Source organism: Homalodisca vitripennis, chromosome 4 (genome assembly GCF_021130785.1).
Source record: "Homalodisca vitripennis isolate AUS2020 chromosome 4, UT_GWSS_2.1, whole genome shotgun sequence".
Taxonomy (NCBI): Eukaryota; Metazoa; Arthropoda; class Insecta; order Hemiptera; family Cicadellidae; genus Homalodisca; species Homalodisca vitripennis.
Genome location: NC_060210.1, coordinates 200,755,181 through 200,779,484, shown reverse-complemented (window position 1 = coordinate 200,779,484; position 24,304 = coordinate 200,755,181). Strand labels below are relative to the sequence as shown.

The 24,304-nt window shown below is 33.7% G+C and overlaps 1 protein-coding gene across 6 annotated transcripts in view; it reads left to right on the top strand.

Moving 5' to 3' along the window:
• Positions 1–24,304, top strand: part of LOC124360893 (titin homolog) — a 52,790-nt gene that overhangs the window by 5,737 nt on the left and 22,749 nt on the right. For 2 of the 6 annotated variants that reach the window (XM_046814876.1, XM_046814875.1), the window contains exons 2-8: positions 7,346–7,531; positions 13,584–14,222; positions 14,451–14,491; positions 17,082–17,177; positions 17,365–17,445; positions 17,814–17,864; positions 20,543–20,615. In XM_046814876.1, the coding sequence (XP_046670832.1) occupies positions 7,348–7,531; positions 13,584–14,222; positions 14,451–14,491; positions 17,082–17,177; positions 17,365–17,445; positions 17,814–17,864; positions 20,543–20,615 (1,165 nt within the window). In that variant the 5' untranslated portion in view covers positions 7,346–7,347. The remainder of the gene's footprint in view (positions 1–7,345; positions 7,532–13,583; positions 14,223–14,450; positions 14,492–17,081; positions 17,178–17,364; positions 17,446–17,813; positions 17,865–20,542; positions 20,616–24,304) is intronic. The other 4 variants (XM_046814880.1, XM_046814879.1, XM_046814877.1 and 1 more) reach the window with 3 other exon arrangements.

Sequence of the window (24,304 nt, the reverse complement as noted above, 5' to 3'; positions counted from 1 at the left end):
AAAGAAGTAATAGTCCCGGGAACCAGAGAAATGAAGTTATCAAGGGGGTACCGCCGCGTGTACTCGTGAACCGTTAATCTAAGTGCACGTGGTATACTGGCACTGTTAATTCGTTACATTGAATTAAAGCACATTATTTGTAGTTCTCTACAACCTCTGTATCAATTTTAATTTTTTACGATTGAAATATATTATAAACTGAGTTTTTTTTTATAACATTTGAGATGATTACACGTGTTGTTGGAATAACGGAATAGAGTGAATTTCCCTGTATTAGTATTCCGTAATAAGTTAGATCATTATTGTAAATAGATAAGATTTTTAATTTACTATTACCTTATTTAATTAATCCTTGCAATTCCCATGAGGTTAGAGCACTGACATGGTTTGAGATTGAATGTAGGTATTATCTCAAGGAATGTTTTTCTTCTGCCAGATATTTTCTTGGAGAAGTACCTATCACAAATGCTCTTGACCATAATTGTGGGCTTTGGTTAGTAATTGTGGTTCGGCCATGCCCCACTTCTGGTGAAAAACTAAAAACATTCCTTAAGATAGTACCTAAAAATCAAGCTCAGATCACACGAGGAACCTCATCCCATTTTCGGGTTACACAAGATTTGTTTTTCCTTGACTTTTATATCAGAAAAAAAACATGCTCACATATATGGAATGCTTTAAATGATGTAATTGAAATAATGCTTGAAGACAAAATTATTTATCTATTACTATGTAATTTTTATATTTATTTGGTTCTTGAGATACTTAAACTATCTTCAATGTAATTTAAAATGTCCTTTTTATGATACCATTTTTATAGTAAAATCCATTTAAAAAATTTGTAGTTGCACGCAGCGTTGTCATTAATGTAAAATTAAGTTATAAAAGTAAATAATACACACACACACACACACACACAAGGTGTGTTCAAAAAGTATAGTCGAATAGATACAACTTGCGTATTGGAAGGCTGTGGAGGGGAAGCGAGCAGTAGGGAGACTGATCAGCGCCAGCGTACTTACCAACAAATAACGCATCAGTGTGTGTTGTATTTTGATTGTTTACACTAGTAATCAGAAACGAAATTTCTCTAATTTAACACAAATATGTGCGATATTAATATGTTACAACCATTATACTATACCTACAACTACTAAATAATTCAGATATCGTGAAGGACAAAAATTTTTGGGTACTCTATAATAATAATAATAAATGCGTTTATTTTTTCTCTTTTTTTAAATACATGTAAATACAGTATACAACAATATACAGATTACAGAGAAAAAATATACCAACCCAAAAAGAAAATAATCTTGCACTTGGGTGGGAGCCATCATCAGTTTCTTAATTTAATTTAAGTTCTATAATAACAATATGAAAATACAACAAATAATAATAAACAAACTAAAATTACTCTTAACCATCAAATTAACACACATTAATTAGAGAAATCCAACTCACCTTCAATATAAAAACATACATTTACAATTTATAAAATAAGAACAAAATATTTTTACTGAACAACTAAATATAAATTTTCAATATCTTTAACACTTCTACTCAATAACCAAACCTTCAGACTCTTTTTAAAAATAAATATAGATCTATTAATTTTAATTTCACTTGGAATTAAATTAAAAAACTTATAACTTAAAAACACAAAACATTTTTGAAACAAAGAACAGTTTGGTTTAGGCAATCGCAAATACTGTTGATTACTGAGTCTAGTATAATAACCAGAGTTGTCAATAACAGGTCCACTGTTACCACTTAGTATGAAAAAAATTACTAAAACTTTAAAAACATATAAATATCTTAATGGTAAAATAAAATTTCTAACAAAAAGCGGAAACGAATGTTCTCTAATATTAGAATTACATATCAATCTTATAAATTTTTTCTGAAGGACTATTAGACTAGATAAATTTGAAACATATGAACTACCCCACAATGACAATCCATACTCCAGCCTAGAATTAATCAATGAAAAATAAGCCAGTCTCATAACTGAGGGAGGACAAACTGATTTCAAATGAAAAAATGCCCTAAGTGATGACCGTAGAGACTTTTTCAGAGAACCTATATGAGGTTTCCACGATAAGTTTTCATCTAGAGTCAAACCCAGATACTTAATCTGACTACATTTATTAATTATATAATGTTTTTGATACATTCAAGGATAATTTATTACAAGCAAACCATATAGATATTTTATTTAGGTCATCCTGCATCCTTGAATATAATTCATCAACTGTTGACGCACTATAGGAAAATGCTGTGTCATCAGCAAATGCTGTCACCTTACCATTGAAATTTCCAGAGTAAAAGTCATTAACAAAGATTAAAAACAAAATAGGCCCAAGAACTGATCCCTGGGGGACTCCAAAATGTAGACTTTCCAAGCAGCTGGTGCTACTGTTTATTTTGACGAATTGCTGTCGACCAGTTAGGTATGTCTTAAACCAATTCAAAGGGACACCTCGAATACCAGCAGATTCCAATTTATTTAGCAGCAACCCATGATTAACGGTATCAAAGGCTTTACTTACATCTAAAAATAAACCAGCCACTTTGTTACAAGAAATATTATTCAAACCATTATATATATCTTTCAAAAAATGCTGCAAAGCCAGCTCTGTACTGAGTCCCTCTCTAAAACCAAATTGAACTTTAGAAAAAAATTTATTTATTTCTAAAAACTTTATGAGTCTAACTTTAACTAATTTTTCTAATAATTTTGACAAAACTGGAAGTAAAGAAATTGGACGATAATTTTCTACGAAAAGCCTGTCTCCTTTTTTAAATATAGGTATTACTGTAGCAATCTTAAGCACATCCGGAAAGCATCCTGAACTAATACTTTTATTAAATAGATTAAGAAGTACAGGAGACAATTCTTCTGACATTTTAACTATTAACCTTGATGATAACAATTCATCACCAGTACTTTTACTCAGCGAGGGAGACTTAATTTGTATTTTTAGTTCTGTCAGTGTAATGGGAAATAAAAATAAGGAACTTTCGTTAATAAAAGGTTTAAAATTTGTTAAACAAAGGTGCTTAATATCATCAGTGATATATTGAAATGAATCAACTAGGTTATTAGGAACATTAACAAAATAATTGTTAAAACAGTTAGCAATTTCACAACTATCAGTCATTAGATTATTATTGTTCTGTAATGTTATTTTACTACTACTTGATGAATTTCCTTTTATAATACCATTGACTAGATGCCACAGTTGTTTTGAATTGTTTCTGTATTCTTGGAACTTATTAATGTAATATCTTTCTTTAGCTTGTCTCACCCATGTTGATAATTTATATTGAAATTTATCAAAATTTTCCTTATATTTTTTACAGGGATATTTTTTAAATGATTTATATAACTTATCTCTAATAGCAAAAGCCTTAGATAATCCAACACTCATCCATGGTTTTAACATTTTAAATTTAACATTAGTTTTTTCTGCAGTATTAGTATATTTATTGTTATCGATCAAAGTAGACAATTTATCATAAAACAAATTAAATGCCAAATTAACATCAGTGATCTCCAAAATATCCGACCAATCACTCTCCAAAATATCAATGCCAAGTCCTTTATAATCAATGAAACATCCATAATGAACTCTTCTTTCTGCAATTCCAAAGTGAGTTCAGAATTGCAAAACCTAATATTGCATTAACAGCACGAATATATTTATTGCGGGGGCTGTCAAAATATTTCAAACACCCCCCCCAGCTCCGCGCCACTCAGCATCCGGCCGATGTTCGCAGAAAAGTGCAATAAAACCTTTCTCCCAGTCTCCACTAGCCGCACGTTTCGTCATAACTGTACCGTTAGAAAATTGTTTATGCCTAACGCAGCTGCGGATCTTTCTACCACTTTCTCTACTGGTATTAAAATAGCCCCGTTATCCTTTTCTTGCTGAAAAAAATTCCGGACTTTAACCACAAGTTCTCGTGACTGACTGCGCAAAGCAGAGCCCTGGCCGATTTTGGTGTATGGTGATGGTCTCACTGGGCGAACGCGAGGGCGGCCTCTTTTATTACCACTGGTTCCTCCTCTTCTTTCCATTACGGTGATAGTTAATGTACAACGTACAGTATATAAAACACACACACACTCACACCCTGATATTCGCAACGAACAGCAAAAACACCGAACACAGACAACAAATTAAGCAGTAAACTCGAAGTAGTCACTCTAGTAGCACTTGAGGCTGTGCAGAGAAGCAGTCGCCGCGGTGCGATTATGTCAATAGTGCCTGTTGCTATGGCAACCGCGTCAGACTCTCCTCGCTCCTATTGGTCAGGTAGCCAGCCAGGGAGTTCTCCCTCTCACTCTAACGTCAGAATGCCCCAGCACGCCGATACGGAAGTTGTATCTATTTGACTATAACAGGATTTTTTCCTCAATCCACTGGGTGGCGTCCTTTCTTCTTTTCTGTGGAACCTGTTGCAAATGACTTGCTTGAGTCTCTGAACAGCAGTGGTGTCTTTGCACAGGGGTACGGGGATGACACTGTGTTCTTGTGAGTGGTAAGTTCAACACAACAGTCACGGAACTGACCAATGATAGGGAACTGATGTAATGGGATGGGCCTGTGTGTCAACCCCATCAAGGCTGCCGTGGTTGCCTTTGCAAGAAGGTCTCAATTGGAGGGTATTGGTCCATTCTAATTGAGAGGCTCTTCCATTGAGTTAAAGTTTGAGGTTAAGTACTGTTTAAGTAACCCCATCTGGAAAGGGTTATCGCCAGAGGGAGATGGTCTTTGATGCAATGCAGACGTGTGATAGGTGGGTCTTGGAGATTTAAGCCGAGGCTTTATGTCTCCATGGTTAGACCTACACTAATGTTTGGTGGTGTTGTCTGGCGGCCAAACACGGAGGCCAGGATGTCGGTAACTGATCTGGCTGGCATCCAAAGGACGGCTTGCCTTGCTATAACTGGGGCTTTTCCAAGTGCACCGGGTGCAGCTCTAGATTTACCTCAACCTCAAACCACTGGACATTGTCATTTGGGCTATGACCAGGTGGAGTGCCTAATGTGTAAAGAAAGATTGCCCAGTGTGTGGATGCCTGATGTTAGCTATGAACAATCCTTGCAATATGGTTATTCCATGGTGAGGTGCATTCCCAAGAATGTAGTAGAGTCATTTTGAAAAGTACATTGTCTACAAATATACAAGTTTCTCGTGTGCTTCATGCTAGGTGAGGGGGAATTTAATGACATTTGATTTTGATCAATTTGTTTTCGAATTTTGCTCAGAAAAAACTGAATGCATGAGTTCAGTTCTAAGAAGGATTTAATTTCCAAATGTTGAATTATTTCAGGAAATACAGACAGTTCTGTCATCAGCACTCTGTTATCCAATAGTAGTAGACCAAATAGATAGTCAATAGTGGAGAGACTGAACTGACATCTAATTGTAGCTGGAATTGTTGACATCCAATAATAGTAGTAGAGGTAGAAATTGTTGTTTAGCTGCAACATGTTGCGACGTTACTGTGCCAGCCGACTACAGGTTTAGACAACGTGTTATTTCAGCAACTGTTGTCGACTGAACATTGCGAAATGGTCGTCCATCTATCCATTGTGTAACGTTCTTTAAACAACATTTTCCATTGGCTGTTGTATATAGAAGATTATTGAAATACAATAATTTACTAAAAAAACAGAATTGGTTACTATCATAATGTATTCAAACTTTATCATTAAATCTGCTTAACCTCATTCCTATAATTTATTTTGAGATAATTGAAAGTATAATTCGGTATAATTAAGAACAAATCTTCAAAATTAATCTCACATTATTCATCAAATTCTTTATGATTATAATAATTTCTAATAACATAATACTTTTAACACACAATGTTATTGGACCAATAAAGCATTGCAAAATTTAATAAGACTTTGAACCATGGTTTTATTGTATGACATTAATTATTCAAATAATTTTATCGTTGAAAATTAGTTAATAAGAATTTAAAATTGTTGATATGGATTTGCAGTACCTATTAAAATTATTCAGTACCTATTAAAATTATTAAGAAATAAAACAAAAAATTAAATAAGTTTTTTAATTTTATAAGTGTATATGCATGCAATAGGATACTTTCAACCAAATCTCTCTCTCACAAAACTAAAACTAGAATATACAAAACAATTATATGTCCAGTGCTTTTGTACGGATCCGAAACGTGGAGGCTAAATAAGAGGGATGAGAAAAAGCTTCTAGTTTTCGAGAATAGAATTCTACGTAAAATTTATGGGCCATCATATGAACAAGGGGTATGGAGAAGAAAACATAATAGAGAAATCAGGGAGCTCTACAAAAGTACGGATGTAATAGGAGAAATAAAGTGCAGAAGACTCAGTTGGGCAGGCCATGTTTTGAGAAGAGAAGAGGAATGCAAACTGAAGAGGGTAATGTACGGTAACCCAGAAGGAAGACGGCCCCGGGGGAGACCAAAAGTGAGATGGTGGAACCAGGTGAAGGCTGATATGGAAAAGATGGGCGCTTTAGAGGAAGATGCAGAGGACCGTTCAAGATGGAGGAGCTTTGTTAGTGCGGCTAAATATCACCTCCGATATAAATGGCCCTGGGAGTAAGTAAGAGTAAGAGTAGTAAGTATAAGTGGAAACAATGAACACATAGTAACTTTACACAACTATAGAGGACACATGAACATAGACAAACTGAACAATTTATGTTGTGTATTAAACATAATTGAACACTTAATTTTGTCTACTAAATATAAATTACACTAGGGCTTTATAAAACTGATGTACAAGCTGATATTTATGAGCTGTAGATAAATTTCCAGCAATGAAATAATAATGGTCACACTACAACTGTGTTTTTCATTATAACTCCGTTGTTCAAACAGCTGAAGAGTTTTGAGTCTGCCGCTGTTGACTGTTGCCAGGTCAAGCTTACCGTTGCCAGGTCAAGCTTACCGTTGCCGGAACGAAACTAATGAACTTATTGTTTGTTGTCATCACGTTGCCAAAATAAGAGGAGTTTCTCACTACATGTTGCAGGAACAACTGTTGCTGAGCGGCAACACCGTTGTTTATCTTGTTACGTTAAATAACACCCATCTCTAAGTAGTAGACTTAAGGGACATTCTTTAGTTTAAAATATACAAAAACATATCAGTAATTTTTAGTTAATAATATTTATTGATTTAGTGCAGGGAATTGATAATTGTTATTAAGAAGCAGCCTACAACCATTCTTTATTGCACAAGCACAAACTGCACTATTTTATTACATTATTTACTGGTTTTTCGTGTTTTCTTTTTACTTTTACATTTTTATTTTGACTTTTAGAAATGGAAAAAGTTCAATCTGAAGACAAGAAGGTTGGTAGCGATGCCTCTCAAAACCATACAAATAATTTGGAAGAAGATCCAAACCAAGATTCAAAGGAGCTTCTTGGAGTGGGAACCGTGGATACAGTCTCAGACAAAAACATTTTGTCCCAATCAAAGGAAGAGCAAGAATCCAGTGAGCAAGGTAGTTTGAAACAGAAGGAAATGAGTTTACATAAATCAATTTATTACACACTTAGACATAAAAATACAGTCAAAATTTCTTTGAGACTTAACAATGTAAGCAGCAAATAACTGAGTCAAAATAAAATGAAAACCAACCACTTGTGTATACTCATGTACAACCACAAGTGCAGCAACATTCCATCCAATTGCTATTTGTGTGGTCAATAAATTTTCCAACTCTGAGCCAAACAATATTTTGTTTTTTGATAATGTATTTTTTATGTTTCCAAATTTTAGATTGAAACTTGTCAGCTCATCTAATAATTTAAGATTGTATGTTACAATTAATTACAAAAGAATCCTGTAATCTGTCTGATATCATTCAAAAGTTGGGGAGCTAGAGTTTAAGGACATTCATTAGTGGAGCAAACTTAACTCATCTAATAATTTAAGATTGTATGTTACAATTAATTACAAAAGAATCCTGTAATCTGTCTGATATCATTCAAAAGTTGGGGAGCTAGAGTTTAAGGACATTCATTAGTGGAGCAAACTTAACTCTAGTTGTTGCAGGCACCTGATATCTGATATGAGTACACTGTGTTGTATTATTTTTAATATTGTCCGATTGTGGTAGAACTCATATATTTGCAAAGAGGAAGATCAAACTTCTTGTTAATACCTTGTTTTAACCCTCCAGCTGGTATGAAACGAGTTTTCGTCGCCGATTTGGCAAGGACGAATATTCGTCGCCAAAGTAGACATGTACAGTTATTCAAATGTTAGGCAATTAAGGTCATATGAATGATTTTTATTTCATATATTCTGGAAGAGCATTAACTATAGTAGCGATTTACTGTTCTTACTTTGATTATTGTCTTCTTTGTTTACCGTAAAACATCGTTCTCTATGGACAGCTGACGTGAACGTAGTACGGGTCAACCACATTGTTGTGAAACTGTAAACAAGTGCCGGGTTTTGTGTTTGAGGTTACGAATCCAATAGTATTTGTGGAAATTGTATTTTATAGTGTTTTAGCGTTGTTATTATTGTTTTTTTAGTTTTCTTAGGTTATAGTTTTAGTTGTTCAATACGGGTGAAAACTTTAGAGACCGATCAAATGATCTTAGAGAGCTTATTTACATATATATTGTACATATGTAAATAAGGTAAGATTAAAATTTATTATTTTATTTTATTTTTGTTTTATCTGTCATACTTATATAAGTATAAATGCAGACATGAGATTATGTTTACCCACGAACAATAATATTTATTTAGAAATCTGCGCATTTTGAAAATAAGTACACACGCGTGCTTTTTCATACAAAGCCCTGTAACACATACGTTTTGAGATAAAAGTTACAATAATTATATATTTTTGGAATCAGGACAAAATTTTGAATAAGTTATACATTTACAGTTTTGATGTAAAGCTTATTGCTAAGCAGTTACACACCGGAATATTTACAAAAATAATGTCCAAAAAATATTTTTCTTACATTTAAAAAAAAAAAACAAAAATATGTTTCCATGGAAACAATAAGATATTGTTATTATAATGCTCCCCATATAGTTGTGAATACATAGACATATAATAGTTTATATTTGGACTAACAGTTATGAAATGTGATACATTATAAGAAACGTCTGCGAGGCTGTTAAAATAGAGCCGCCAGTACAGAGTGACACCATTGCCAGTTCTAGGGTTAAGGCCTTGTATAAATTATATGTCAACATACGAGTACATATAATGGTGTTTTTGTCTATTCCCTTATAAATAAAAAATAATTGCGTTTTTACATTTTCTTAAATATATGTTTTATGTGTACATATGTATTTTTAAAAGGTATATAAACATATGACTAATTAATTGAGGAGTTTTTTGATGCATGAACATTTTAAAAAACCCCCTCCCCCAATGGGATAGTTTGGGAATAATTCAAAAAAATTTAAGTACGAACCCTCAGCAAGTGACAACTTATTTTAAAGGTATTGTAAAAATAAGAAAAATGACACAAACTAGAGGTCTCTAATGTTATAGACAATAGACAATAGACAATAGACAATTTATTGGCCATTAATAATTTTCAATAAAATTACAATAGGCTTCGTCAAATATTAAGGCTTAAATTACTAGCCTAATCTAAAGTTAAAAATCCTTATGAACGATCTCACAGCTAAAATATTCATTAATATTATAGAAAGGTCTATTTTTTAGCCAAGAATACAATTTATTATTAAAAACTTGACATGGTAAAGTTTGAACAGCATAAGGTAACAAATTGAACATTTTAATGCCTAAGGTTGTATGGTAATTCATGGTTTTACCTAATCTAGCTCTATCTACATTTAACTTATCTTTATTTCTTGTATTATAGTGATGAACATTACTAGTGATGAACGTTACTCTAGGGAAGTTATAGCATGACCGGTGGGATGCGCGTGAGGAGTGGAGGAGTTAAGCGCGTGGGGGCACAATCTAAAGTAGGGGAGTGAATACGGTGCTACTAACCCTACTGAGAGTTTTCGGCTCCCGGCTCAAAGTGGTGGCGGGAGCCGAATATTGTAGTGTTTGCCAACATTTCTAGACCCTTATGTTCTTACCACGGTGGTCTTTTATGATGAGCAATTTAGTATAGGAGACCTTGAGAATATTTGAACATTTCTAGACTCTTTTGAAGTTACGGCGACGGACTTTTATGATGGGGAATTCAACACAGGAAATCTTGGAAATATTGGGACCGGATGTACGTGATCCAATGACTATGTTCTGCCGAAATTGTGTTCATAGCTCACCCTTCTTAATGAGTTCGCAGTAGAGATACCTGGTGGTAAGAAAGGGTTCTCATAAATTGGGAAAGGGTAGGAATTTATATTATTCTTGATCTCCAACGACGACAACAGTTCAGAATTGTAATTGTTACGCTTTGTTAGCCATTAAAATTCAATTTATCATATACTAACCGTGTAAGCTTCAGGATTTACGATAGTAGATACAATTATACACTACAAAATTTTCAACTGACATAGCCTAGCTGCTAAATTAAAAATTAATATAAAACTGGTTAAACTAATTTGTCAATATCGATGGTTATAAGCACAGACATTGTATGTCCACTTTTTTCACTTTTGACATTTTTATATCATTGGAAAGCTTTTACAATTAGGTTAGGTTTAGGACATACAACATCTGTGCACAACAGAACATAATCCATAATAATAAACAAAACCACGAAGACCGTCTTAATGTTTCTAATGTTAACCTCTACTGAGAAAGCTTGTGTTATAGACTTTGTGTTATAGGAAATCAAACATGTCACAACGTTTTCTGACACTTGTGGTAGCCAAAATCGGAATCAATTCATTGCTTCAGGAATGATGTATGTTGTAAACAAGACACACATTGAAACTGTTGACTTAAAGTTCATGGAACCTGGCCACTCGTACTTAGACTCAATGCACACCACGATTGAAAGAGCGCGCAAACACAGGAAAATCTATACCACTCAAGAGTGGGCACTTTTGATTAGAATGGCTCGTAAAAATCCTAAACCATACAATGCCGCAATTTTGGATTTTGGGAAAATCTTTTACCTTTGCAAACTGGAAAAAAAATCTAATATTGAACAGAACGAAAAACACCAAAAATGAAACTGTGAATTGGCTTAAGGTAAAGTGGTTCAGGTTTAAAAAAGCAAACCCCTTTGAAATTCTATACAAGTACGAACTAAACAAGGGAATAGAGTTTTTTTTCTCTTGGTGTACGTATGGATTTCGAGACGCCACTCGTTTGGGAACAACAACTTCTTATTCCGAAGTACACCGAGCCTATTCCGGTTTCCAGTGCCAAGAAAAAGGATTTGATGTACATATTGAAAGCGGGTGTAATCCCAGAAGCATACACACATTTTGTCACTGGAATTCCTAGTTTGGGATTGGCAAGAGATATTGTACCTTACGTCGTAGAGGAAGAAGAAGGAATCGAGTCTCTCACTGAAGCAACCAAAAAGAAAAAAGGAAGACATAGTAAAACAGATGTTAAAGGCAAGATACCAGAAAAAGAACTCGGCAAAGAGACCAAAAAAACCAAGGAGCCTAAAAAACACACCAAAAAGAGTAAAGAAAATAAAACCTCATTAAAGCAGTAGTAATAAAATGTCTAAAACGACAGCACTGCTGAATAAATCCCAGAAAGACTGACTCAATGTAACTGAAACGCATTTAGCTGTTTACATGAAGCACTACCTAATTTATTTAATGTTTTGTTTATTTGTATTTGGGTTTCTAATAGCTGGTAGTAATTTTTATTTTTAAAATGTAAAAAAAAATAAAAGTAGTCTACAATGTATGACAATAATATTATTATACTAGTTGTTGATTTTTCATTTCCCTATTAAATCATCTAGGGGCAGTTTTTGTTTTGCACACTTGTAGCATGTCCATAAATCTGTTGTTCAGAAGTGCACACATATAGTATGTCCAACACGGTTTGATTTACAAATTATTTGTAAAAATATGGCTCAAAGAAAGTTCAAACTATTTATTTAGATGCATTTTCAATAAATGTGACCAACAAAATTTATACCATTCAAACATTCAACAGTTTTAGTTTAAGTTTCCCCCAAAATACAAACTTTGTTTTCGCAGTTTCCGAAATTTTATGAAACTGGACATACAATGCCTGTGCTTATAACCATCGATATACACAGTAGAATAAGAAAAAACTCAGTTTTATCTACCAACTTGTATCAAGTTAATTTAATGATGTATACTTAAAATAACAATAACGCCAACGATCCACACGCAATAGTTAACATAACAAAACCCCGTTGTCGATGAAAATTATTTATTGTTCTTCGAACTACACCCAAATCAAAATTGTCCAGATTACTTTTAGTATGTTTGCGTTTTATTACTTTGTTGGGCGTACTAAAAGAATTGCCAATTGGACTTATTTTTTTTCCTCCTTCAAAATTCGTCTCAGCGTACTTTCAGAAATTCCAGTTGCCTCTACGACACGCTGTTGAACTTTCTTCAAATTTATAAGTGTGTTGGTTTCTGCTTCCCGTTCCATAAAATGGGAAGCACTTCTCTTGCTTGGCCGTGTATAACCTTTCTACCTCCAATTTTACTTTTTACATTATGATCCATCTCAAACTCTTTACTTAAAACGTAATGAGCACAACGCAATTAATTCACAAATTGTATTACAACTCGTGAATTGGCACAAGCGAATGTTTTTTGGGCGGCACGTATAGAAGACTGGAGACCGAAGTTCACAAGGCTAAATACGGCAACAGACTGAGCCGCTCCACCCCCCACCACTTTAGTTCCGTCTTTGCCTACGGCTCATCTCGAAGTCACCGTTCATGCTATAAATTCTCTACTTTTACTTTATCAAATTTGGTGCCTAATTAAAGTTTTAACTGTTTTATAAACCTCCGCACAATTAAAGTTATTGTAAGGCAGATAAAACATTCACTCACTAGTTATTTTGAGAATTTACAACACCAAATCGTAAAACAAGTTATTACAAAAATCAATCATGAATAACATATCATTTGTTAGGCTTGGTTGTGTCCGACCAAAGTCCAGTAGGATGTCCTGGGGATAGCAATGGCTGGTTTTGCCATGTGATCTCTTATTGAGATACATGTTACCAGTTAGTATGTGGGACATATTCAGTCCAGATACTGTCTCACGGTTCGTTGATATTTCATATGTAATAAAAATGGCTTGGTCAAATAAAGATGATATTGTTTTATGGTGAAGCTGAGAAAAATGTTCATAAAGCATTTAGATTCAATGCTGCCTACTCGGATAGACCAGTAGACAGAGCATACATTAGGCGTTTAGTTAAGAAATTCTCAACAACTTTCAATGCCAAAGATGCCCCACGATCAGGGCACCCTGCCATTACGACAGTAGAGGCTGAGTTTCAAGTTTGAACAATTTATGCCACAAACCCATATGAATTGCCTAGAAACATAAACTGCACTACTTTATTATATTATTTACTCTTTTTTGATGTTTCTTTTTTCCTTTAAAATTTTTATTTTGCCTTTTAGAAATGGAAAAAGTTGTATATGAAGACAAGAAGGTTGATAGCGACGACTCTCGAAACCAGACAAATGATATGGTAGAACAGCCAAAACAAGATTCAAACGAGCTTCTTGAAGTGAGAAACAGGGATACAGTCTTAGACAAAAACATTTTGCCCCAATCAATTGAAGTGCAAGAATCCAATCAGCAACGTACTATGAGTCAGAGAGAAATGAATATGCTAGAGATACAGGAACTTATTGCAAAACTAGATGAAAAAATACAGATGAGATCTCTTGAGACTCAACAATGTAAGCAGCAAATAACTGAATCAAAACAGAAGCAACAACAACCACTTGTGCCTACTCAAGCTCAACCACAACTACGTACTCATACTCAACCACAAGTGCATACTCTACCATTTGGGCCTACTCAAGCTCAAACAATTGTGCCTATTCAAGCTCAAACACTTGTGCCTACTCAAGCTCAAACACTTGTGCCTACTCAAGCTCAACCACAAGTACGTACTCATGCTCAACCACAAGTGCAGCAACATCCCATCCGGCCAGACCATGGACTCCCTCAACATCCTTACCCACTGCAAGGCGGAATTGGTCAGAATTGGCATCCAAATCACAATCCATGGGTGACTGTGCCTCAATCAGGTAATGAACCATCTAAGTTTAATTTTTTAAACAGGTCTAGGTATTGGGATCTCAATGGCATAGGTGGAAACTCTAGTCAAAATACTGTACCGCTTATCGAGACTAGAGTGTGTGATAATGGATAACAAATTTTAATATAAAATAAGTCATTAGCGATATAAGTTATTGTACTCTTTTACTGATGAAACAGAGAAATGTTATTTATGCACTAATATCACTTTGTTATAGCCCAGGCTCAAGCGAATGCTCCACCTCACTATCCAGTTTTGGTGAGTAGTTAACTGTTGTGAAATATTTTTTTATGGTACTAAAAATTGAATTAGACTCCTTTTGTACTTGTGTGCAAGTACCGTTTTGTTGTACTACTGCCGCAGCACTGCAGTCAGCCCTCCATGTAATTTACCTTGTTCCCTGGCTCTCAACTGACGCCGTTTTGGTTGCTCTACATTGTTTTTTAGTTTGTTGTGCACATTTAAATGTTTAAGATAATTTCTGATCTCGCACCTGAGAGATTCGTGAGGTAAATAGATTTTTTAACGAAGGGATGTGAATCTGGCTGAAGTTTTCGGTGCAGATGTGATGAGTGATGGAATGGTGAGAAAATGTGTTGTATTGTTTAATGAAAGGCAGAGAAATGTTCACGGTGAGGTTCCTTGTGGTCTGCCTGCTATCGTTGACAACAATTTGTTTAAAAAAGTTGACGAAAATATCCATATTGACGTTTGATAGGTTTCATAAATGCTCACTGATGATTTACAATAGGATTCAAAGGGTGAGTCGACAGTTCTGTTGGAACAGTACTGTCCGGACTTGGCACATGAAATATAAGTTATGTGGCAAGCGCTTTGAATCCGATGATGTGGAAAATGCTGTGGAGTCATGGCTATCATCTCCGGCAGAAAGTTTTCTATCAAGTTAAAGAAAAGCTGGCCATATGCCATGAGAAGAGTTTGATTACTTGCAGCAACTATGTACAAGGTATTATTCTCCTTTCATTTACAAAAAAATGAGTGTGAAAAATTCTTTTACTAGTTTTTTCTTAAAAAACTGTACTTACTATCCCAATACACCTAATTTGTATTATAAACAAATTTTATTTTTTTTATAAAAACCCAATAGAAAAATAAAGTCTTTCGAAATATTAGATTGTCTGTAAATAAAAAAAAAGATAATTTAAGTTTTTGCACTCAATTTTGTATTTCAATACAGCGACGAGTACATGTTTTTTTTTAAGGAATTGTGCTTTGTGTAATACTATTCTATCAAGTAGATGAAGTCTTGTATTTCTTATTTTTAGCATAATTATTGTTACTTTCCGTAGAGATTAGCATTTTAGGCGTGTGAGCTCAGTAATATATACTTTTTAAAAGGGTGGAATATTAATAATGTAGCTCAAAAAGTATTTTATAAACCTAATAGGAATAGTACAAAACAAAATGCACTATGTACATTTTGGTCTTGAAGAGATCAATCATCATGTACATACAGTCATTGAGTCTGCAATGTACATAACATCAAAACGTATTTAAAAGTGTAAAATGTTTTATATTATTCATATTAGAGTAGAATAATGTATTAATTATAACATATGCAGTTTCTGAACACAGACAGTACTTAGGAGCTGCGATCGCATTTTTTGAAACGAGTCGAGAAAATGTGGCACTGTTGAAAAAAGCTCTCAAACTTGTGACGAAAGCGAGAAAGAACGACTAACCACGAAAAGTATATTGAATTTTGAAAATCAGTTTACAGCGATACCTACAAATATTGTTTTTCAATGATACTAAGATTTTATATTTTCTAATCACATTTAATTTCATATATATAATATTAGATAGACACTGTGCCGCGCTGCCAGTCGACAAACTGTCTGGTTGAAGAACGCCGGCCTACTCTTGGATCTAAAAGAATAGATACCCGAGTTTGAACGTTAACCACAAACTAACTAATAGAGCTAAAATTATGGTAGTTATATTTAACTTAAGCTTGTTAATTTCTGCATCCAGACGTATAAAGGAAATTATTTACAAACAGTGACCTTGTTAATACAATAACAATGTATATAACAATAAAATTGACGAGACAAAATAAACAATCCCTTTAAAACTAATTCAATAGTCAATCATCTTTATTATTATATCATCAAGATCTGTATTGGCATCAACTATTCATGACCTTCCTGTCCAAAATGAAACCATATGATTTTGATTGGATACTACAGTAGAACCCCTCATATCCGGCCACCACGGGACCGAGCCCCTGGCCGGATAACGATTCGGCCGGATAAACCAACCTACAGTACACAGCACTTGACGAAACAAAACAATTGTACTGTACTGTACTAACCGCACTGGAAATAGTCAACGAACTGTTTACAGGTTAAACCTATTAGCTCAACTGAGGACAACACAGGAAAATGTAAACAAATAGATACACCAAAATAACGCAAGAGTCGTGGGAGACTAGTGCGTGCAACTGCGCGTCTGCAAGCCGTGGTAAATAAATTTCGATATTGGCTTCCGAGAAGTGGCCGGATAAACCGAGGTGCGGTAAAACCGAGGCCGGATATGAGGGGTTCTACTGTATTGGAAGGAGGCAACCTAGAAATTTCTATTTTTACCATAAATAAAGTACATACAGAAATTTTAACAGCAGCCCATTCTTTTACTCCATGTTTATCAAAGAATTTATTGGAATTGGTTTATGTTATTATATATTCCCAAATGAGATTTGAAAATTCTTAACCATTAAAAGGTGAACGAGTAGGACTTTTGGAGAGCTGTAATGTAAATAAGATATATACATAAACATAAGTTGTGTATTTTAACACTCACTCTGCGTCTGGTGTTTTGTGTCCAGGGATATCCGAGACATTTCACGCCACCTAATCCGTACTACTGGCCCAGCATGCCAAACTATGGCATGAACCCTGCAACCTACATGCCACCTGTAGATGTGAGTCTGACACCCACTCACCTTATGTAATTACACGTTATAACAAACAGTGTAGTGTTCTCGTTGATTACTCTTCCAAAACTTGTTAGTCTGTTTCATTTTGTGCAACTAACAAAAATGGACTGCTTACAGTATATACAGAATTAAAATGTGTGCACTTTAACTAATTTTATCATGTGTTTTTAAGCATGGTGTGTGTTCTAAGAGACAAACAAATTTGCTGAGAGACCTAACCGACGTGTTTGTGGGACTTGACATTGAGCTTCAGGTATTTAGGAATCAATTGCCAAACTCCTTGACTTATTTAATTTTGAAATTAAATTAAATCTATTTATTCACCAAAATGATATACGTCAGAAAATATAATGTTATATACAATTATGTGTATTTAATAATAATAATATAATCTTTGAAAGCAAATAATGGGGCTTACGTGATCTAATATTTTATGACCTCTAAAAAGGAATAGAAAAATTGTTATTGATGTCAAATCTAAATAAAAATATTTGACAGGTGCAGTTACAAAAGGTTAAAATAAATGAAAATTTGTTGTAGATCGAGACACTGGCATTTCACTAAATAAAATTCTTATGGTTGCAAAAACAGATACTTAAATAAATTAAAATTCCATTGCAGATGCAGGCACGGGCACCTTACCAAAACGCAGCGGTTGGACATTATCTGCAGGCAAGTTAACCATAATACATAATTCTTTTTATTGATACAGAAGTCAAATTTGTAATAATTTCAGTTTTGTAAGTACTTTATTCATTACTCTAATTAAACTTTTTAAAGATTTACTCATAAAATTCAATTTTACTAAAAAGTAATTTTCTTGTTGCGCATTTAATTAACAAAAATTTTTCCCTTAACATGTTCACTGCTACAAGCACTCACGTGCCATTGTCATATCGTTGGCCAATGTGCTGCGGGTGCACTGGTACGCTTCGTGTAGCGTCAGTGTTTCCCACCATTTTTACAGTCAGTGGTTAGTGTTTTTGATGTTATGATTATTACTGTGTTGTTTGTTGAGTGTTGCTCTGTGCCATAGTGTGCTTTATTCGCATTTACGTTATTGTTTCGATTTAATGAAGAAACGTAAAATGAGTTTAGTCTATACCTTTAGGTAGCGGTGAAAGTGTTAAATCACAAGTCATGAAACAATATTTCATTCCCTAGCATCATAACTCATTTACATACGTTAAAAAAATATGATTGGTTTAAGCTATTTTTCTTTGGTCTAAATAACATAATTGCCCAAAACTTCTGATTTAAATACTTATAAATTCTTGTGGAGTGATTGAATTGTGTAAGTACATTTCTGTCTTCACAGATATTATAACAGGGACATTTCTCGAAAATGAAAAAAGTAACAAATCCAAAAACTGTATACACCTACTCAAATGTTTCATGATTCTCATTTATTTCTTAGACAGAATAAATAACTAAAAATTATTTATTGTTATTGGTTCTTATATTTATTCCGTAATCTAAATCTGTGTGGATCAATGACAAATTGTATTTTTTAATCGTACTTAAGTTACTAGTATTTAATACATGTTGCAGAGCATAAAGACACATTTTATTACCAATGTGGTATTCATGTTTGTTCCAAGACAAATTCTCATCCATTAGAAGCATAAATAATTTGGTAGTTCTACTTGACTTTATCATTGTCTAAAAAGTCAGGTTCAAAATTGGATTAAGAACTACTACGGATACAACTACTATGTGTTTATTTCAAATCAGTAAACCCTAGAAGGTAGTTTTCAAGGTAAGCTTGCTGATTTTCTTATCAACCAGCAGCAGGCCTTAGCTTTCAGCCTTGTTAATTAAAACCTAAAGAAAAGTAAATGTAGTTAGATTTTCATGAATGTAATAAAAAAATTCCTTCAGTCAAAAAATATTAAGCTATTTTGACTGTATGTAATAAAATTTCAAATCTTTCTTTCCTCTGACAGAAAATAAAATATTTAAATCATCAGCATGTAGATAAACGGCAAGATCCGTCCCCTACATTACATCTGGCAATCGCCTTATGTAAAACAAGAACAAAGGCCCAAGGATAGATCTCTAAGAAATACCATACCACAGTGTATACAGTCATGATCTATTAGCCTTCACATACTGACATTTATTATAAGAACTGTTTTTATTTTTAAATATTGTTTTATATTTGTTTAATGAGAATTAAACTGTGCTAGCACCTTATGACAGTTATTCCTAATATACTTGACATTATAGACATTGTCACTGCTCTGGTGAGATGTAACGAAACTCCTGCTACCTTTTCTCTTTTATGAACTGGACCAATAATGATAGATTCTACCCCAGTTCCTTAATGACACTATGTTGTCGATCAGTAATTAGTATATTCAATTTCAAATATTTAATTATTTTGCTTGTAAACCAATGTTTTAGAAAAGAATGGGAGCTTTTGGGATTGTGACTATGAGTATGACTTGACCCAGTTTCACCTAACTTATTGTGCTGTGCTGCACAGTCATGTTCACAGCATGAAAGGGCTCTTATCTTATCTCAGTCCTGCTCTTATCTGTGCTGACAACTCCTTCCAGGAATTGTATGTGAAACTTGCCGACTCCTGTAGAGGAAGTAGAACCATTTGGAATAATGAGCTTACTTTGCATAACATCCTCTTCTTTGAAATGAAATCCAAAATAGTTTTCATTCTATACAATGAAAAGTGTTTATATATTATATATAATAAGTAGATGTGTATATGTGGTTCCAGCTCACTTTATTAGACAAAAACAATTACAATGAAACAGAAATTCAATGTAAATTTTAGCCTAATATACAATATATCAATCTGCAAAAAGTAGTAAATCTATTCTCTAAAATTGTGTCTAATGTGCCATATATCAATCTACAATTTAAACAGAAAATGTCTTGTCAAAAGCTGTTTAATTCTAAGTAGTTTTTGTTGTTTAATCTAAATACAATTATAGGAGAGTATTTGAAAATCTGGAACCAATGTGAAACATATGTAAAAATGTCAAATCTGTTTCGTATCAACTGAAACAGATCGCTTACTCGTCTGTACAGTTTGTTGGCCATCATATTGTTATGGTTGTGCAAAAAGGAGATGATCTGTAAAAATCCATATGATATAACAGAATATAATGCTATTTTACAATTGCATTGTGTAAAATATAGACTGTACCTTATATTTGAAATTGCAGTTTGAAACCCCTCATACTCATATGTTACATTATAAAACAGACTACATTACTAGAGGAAGGTCGGACTTTTATTTTTCAGATTTTTTAATTGTTTTAGGTCAATTAATTACTTATAATTTTATAATTATTTGGTTGGTGAAATTAACAATTTTGTATGTTTAGTACGGTTCTCTGCAATCTAAAAAAGAGCTCCCGACTTCCTCTGGGGACAAGAAGCTCCCAACACCAGAAGGCGGTAAGTGATTAGCAACAAATTTATTTATTTATTTTTATATTCCTGCATTAATTTATTGAATTGGGTAATGTAATTCCTTATATCCATGTCACTCTTACGAGTGTAATTGAAATTGCATGTAGATTGTAATGTACTTTGGTGATGATAGTGGTGGAAGTGATCGTAAAACCTGTATTGCTGTTTTATCCCTGATTGAATCTACATGATGATGATGTGTAATAAATCAATTTTAACGGTTCAATGTAATAACCTGATAACAGCAGTTTTACAACTTGCCGGAGAACGAAACCTAACTTTCAAAACTCTTGTTACAGGATCAGTTTGTCAAATAATACATAATTATGATTTATTTATGATAATTTAATTTAAATATTTCACATGAAAAAATTTCAGCCTGTAATCAATAAAATAGCTCTATAATTTAGAAAAACCTCTGGTGAAAACAATATAACTCCAGGGAGATGTCAAGTCGTAAAATAATGAATGTAAGAAAATGTAGTAATTGATTTAATAAAAAATAGCACAACTGGCACACACTTGACATTTAGTATATTTAATATGTGAAAGTCAAGACTAGTACTCAGCTGTTGTTTGTTGGTCTATACTAATCTTTCAGGTCAATATAAGCACTTAACCCTTTTACTGCCAATGTCCGGTTTTATAGGGGTTAGCAAAAATAATTATAAAATATATTAAATTTCCATTAAAAGGTAATTTAATGTGTGCATTGTGTTAAATAATTTATATGGAGTCTTTTATATAAAGAAATCCACATATAAATGTGCAGATACAGAAAGGGAGTCCACATCAAGTGCTAATGTGAACACTGTCCACTATTGCTGAATGTTTGAAATTCTGACATGTCAATAATTTGAAATAAGCTGTAGATTTTTTACTTTTTTTGTAAATTTAATGTGTTATTAGTTTATAATTTCCCAACATTATTAATTAATTAATTTTTAAACAAATTTTTTTTATATTTATGTTAGTTCCGTGTTTTTGTTTATAAAATTTAAACAGTCTAACTTGTAAAATTTCTTATAACTTATAAGTGAACTGTGATAATTTTTAATATCTTGTTTATGTGTGACAAATGTACTTTTAGTTAATACATATTAATCGTATTAAAAAACATTATTATTTTTATTTGAGTTGTGTATTTGTATTTATTTACATTTGACTAAAGAAACTTAGTCAGAGTCAGATTTTGATTGCTGCGCTACCCTCTTTCCTCTGCCTCCCCCTAAAGGCCTCCTGAAGTGCTCTAAAGCACTGTAGCAACTCATAATAAAATAGAAAATACACACACAAGAAGCAAGAATCTATCGTACAGTGAATAATAACACAAATCAAAACAATACGTCGCAGCCGAATGATAACTAACCTAGATAAAAACTACAACAAAGTAAGCGCGGCAACAGCTGACTGTTATTTTTCATTCTACTCAAAGGCTTACAAAATAGAGCCAGTGCGTAGAGAAATCTCTCCTACATTGTACTATGAAAATTACGGAATAATTAAATAAACCGTTTTACGGCAATTTTACAAAAACGAACATATCGCACTGTGCGATAGTAGCACTTGGAGGGTTAAAACTAAATAACAGTGGTCTTAAAATTGATTATATTTTAATTAATTACTTAACTCCAAGCAGACTAAGGTAAAGTCATATAGTTTATATTATTTGAAAACTCAACACTTTGAAACTGTCCCACAAGAAAGTATTTCTCCCTGTCTGAAGACAAAGTCTCATTTTCACATTGAGATGTCATTTAACAGTTAGATGTGTTGTAAAATGTTTTACTGTTTGTTAATACTTGGTGTCTTTACTGGATGTCACATAAATGTTACATGTATCTTAAATGTCTGTTGATTGGAGTTTTACTATTCTCTCTCAAGGATCTAAGACACTTGCAACAAAAACATTTAATACGATCTGGAGTCAAATAGTTCTTTTAATTGGTTAGTTAAAATTTATTAAAAATATGTAAACTTAGTTTTTTTTTCAAAGTACGCTTTTACATTTATAGATTTGTTCACCTTTCAAACAATTGCTCCAAGCACTTCTGGAATCTGTTTATTTTTTTTTTTTTTCTCAAAAGCTCCTTCAGTTGGGACATTGTATTTCCCATCACCGTCAGATTATAACTAAAATCAAATTATTACAGTTCACACCACATTGCTTTCACAATTAACTCTGTTGACTGAAGATGTCTTTGCACAACATAGCTGAAATATTTCTTGTGGACTCTTGTGTGTTCAAATCCAAACTTGCCTGGGATTGCTATCAAGTCTCCCACGTGGTTTGGATTTTTTTAGACTGAGTTTGCCTGCCTTTAAAAGGGAATTATTCAAACTGTATGCCACATGAACATTTTTTTTGTTTTTCCTTGTGCATTTTTGTAACTCCTTTTTTCTTTTTGTTATTGATTCTGTCAGCTTGGAATGTTGATTGTGGTGAGGGGGTTCTGATATTTAATGGTTTGTAATTGTTGCTGTTTTAATCACTCATTAAAAAACCTGTTCGATCTTTTCCTTTTATATGAATGCCAATAGTTATATCTATTCCAATATTGTCGTAAATATTTCCATGGCCTGATCTTTAGCATGGATTTCCACTTAATTTATTATTATTAACTTGGGTTTGTTTGTAATTTTGTTTATCTTTGCGTGTTATTTATACTATAAACGATTTATATTTATTTATACTATCATTGCATGTTACAATCGCATGTTAAACTTTTGTCATTCTATTGTACATATTTGCCATATACTTTATTATAATTACTATTGTTAAAGGTGTTGACCGTTGAATAAATAAATAAAATAAAATAAAGTTGTTTCTTCCCTTGCCAGAATCAACAATGCGACTATTTGTTGGGTTCCTGGTCATGGGGGGATCCCTGGAAATGAAAGAGCTGATGCTCTGGCCAACCGGGGCTGAGCGTCAATTATGACACGCCCTCAACTGTTATGCGGTATTTCAAGGTCTCGAAATGGATTTGCACTGAACATGAGAGAAGGTGGAGGTTGCATCCGGGTCTGAGAATGAAGCAGAATGGTACTACAGAAGCCTTCCTCCAGAGTGGCGTCTGACCTTCTCTCACTAAATAGATCAATGTCTTCTCGGGTTATAGGTCTGATGACGGGGCATGGTCACCTGAGGAAGCAAGCATCTTCACAGAGTCTGCATCCTTCGAGAGGGTCCGCTCTATAGAATGTATGATGAGCAGGAGAAAACTGCTGAACACTTGCTCTTTGATTGCCCTGCAATAGCAAGGGAGCGGTATGCCATCTTTGGTAGTTTGGACAAGGGTGGTGAATTTCCCTAGGAGGACCTGATAGGTTATTTTCGGCGGTTTGTGGAACTGCTGAAATCATGGTGTGCTTCCGGGATGCGCAAAAGGCCCTTGAGGCTTAAGTGCATGGCAATAGGCCGGCCCATAGCAGAAAGAAAAACTTCTGTCCAAGATGAATTTTTATTTCCTTTGTTCAGTGTTTTACTTCCATGAAAATAACTGATGTTTTGTCTGAGGGTTGTACAGGAAGAACCTCGTCTTATCACTGTCTTAGTCAACTTTTTTCAAGAAACTGTCATCTCCAAGAGCCATGTCAGTCAGGTCCCTGGATATATACAATCTAATTTCTTTTTTTCAGGCAGTAACAGTAACAAGTAAATGGGCCTGTTC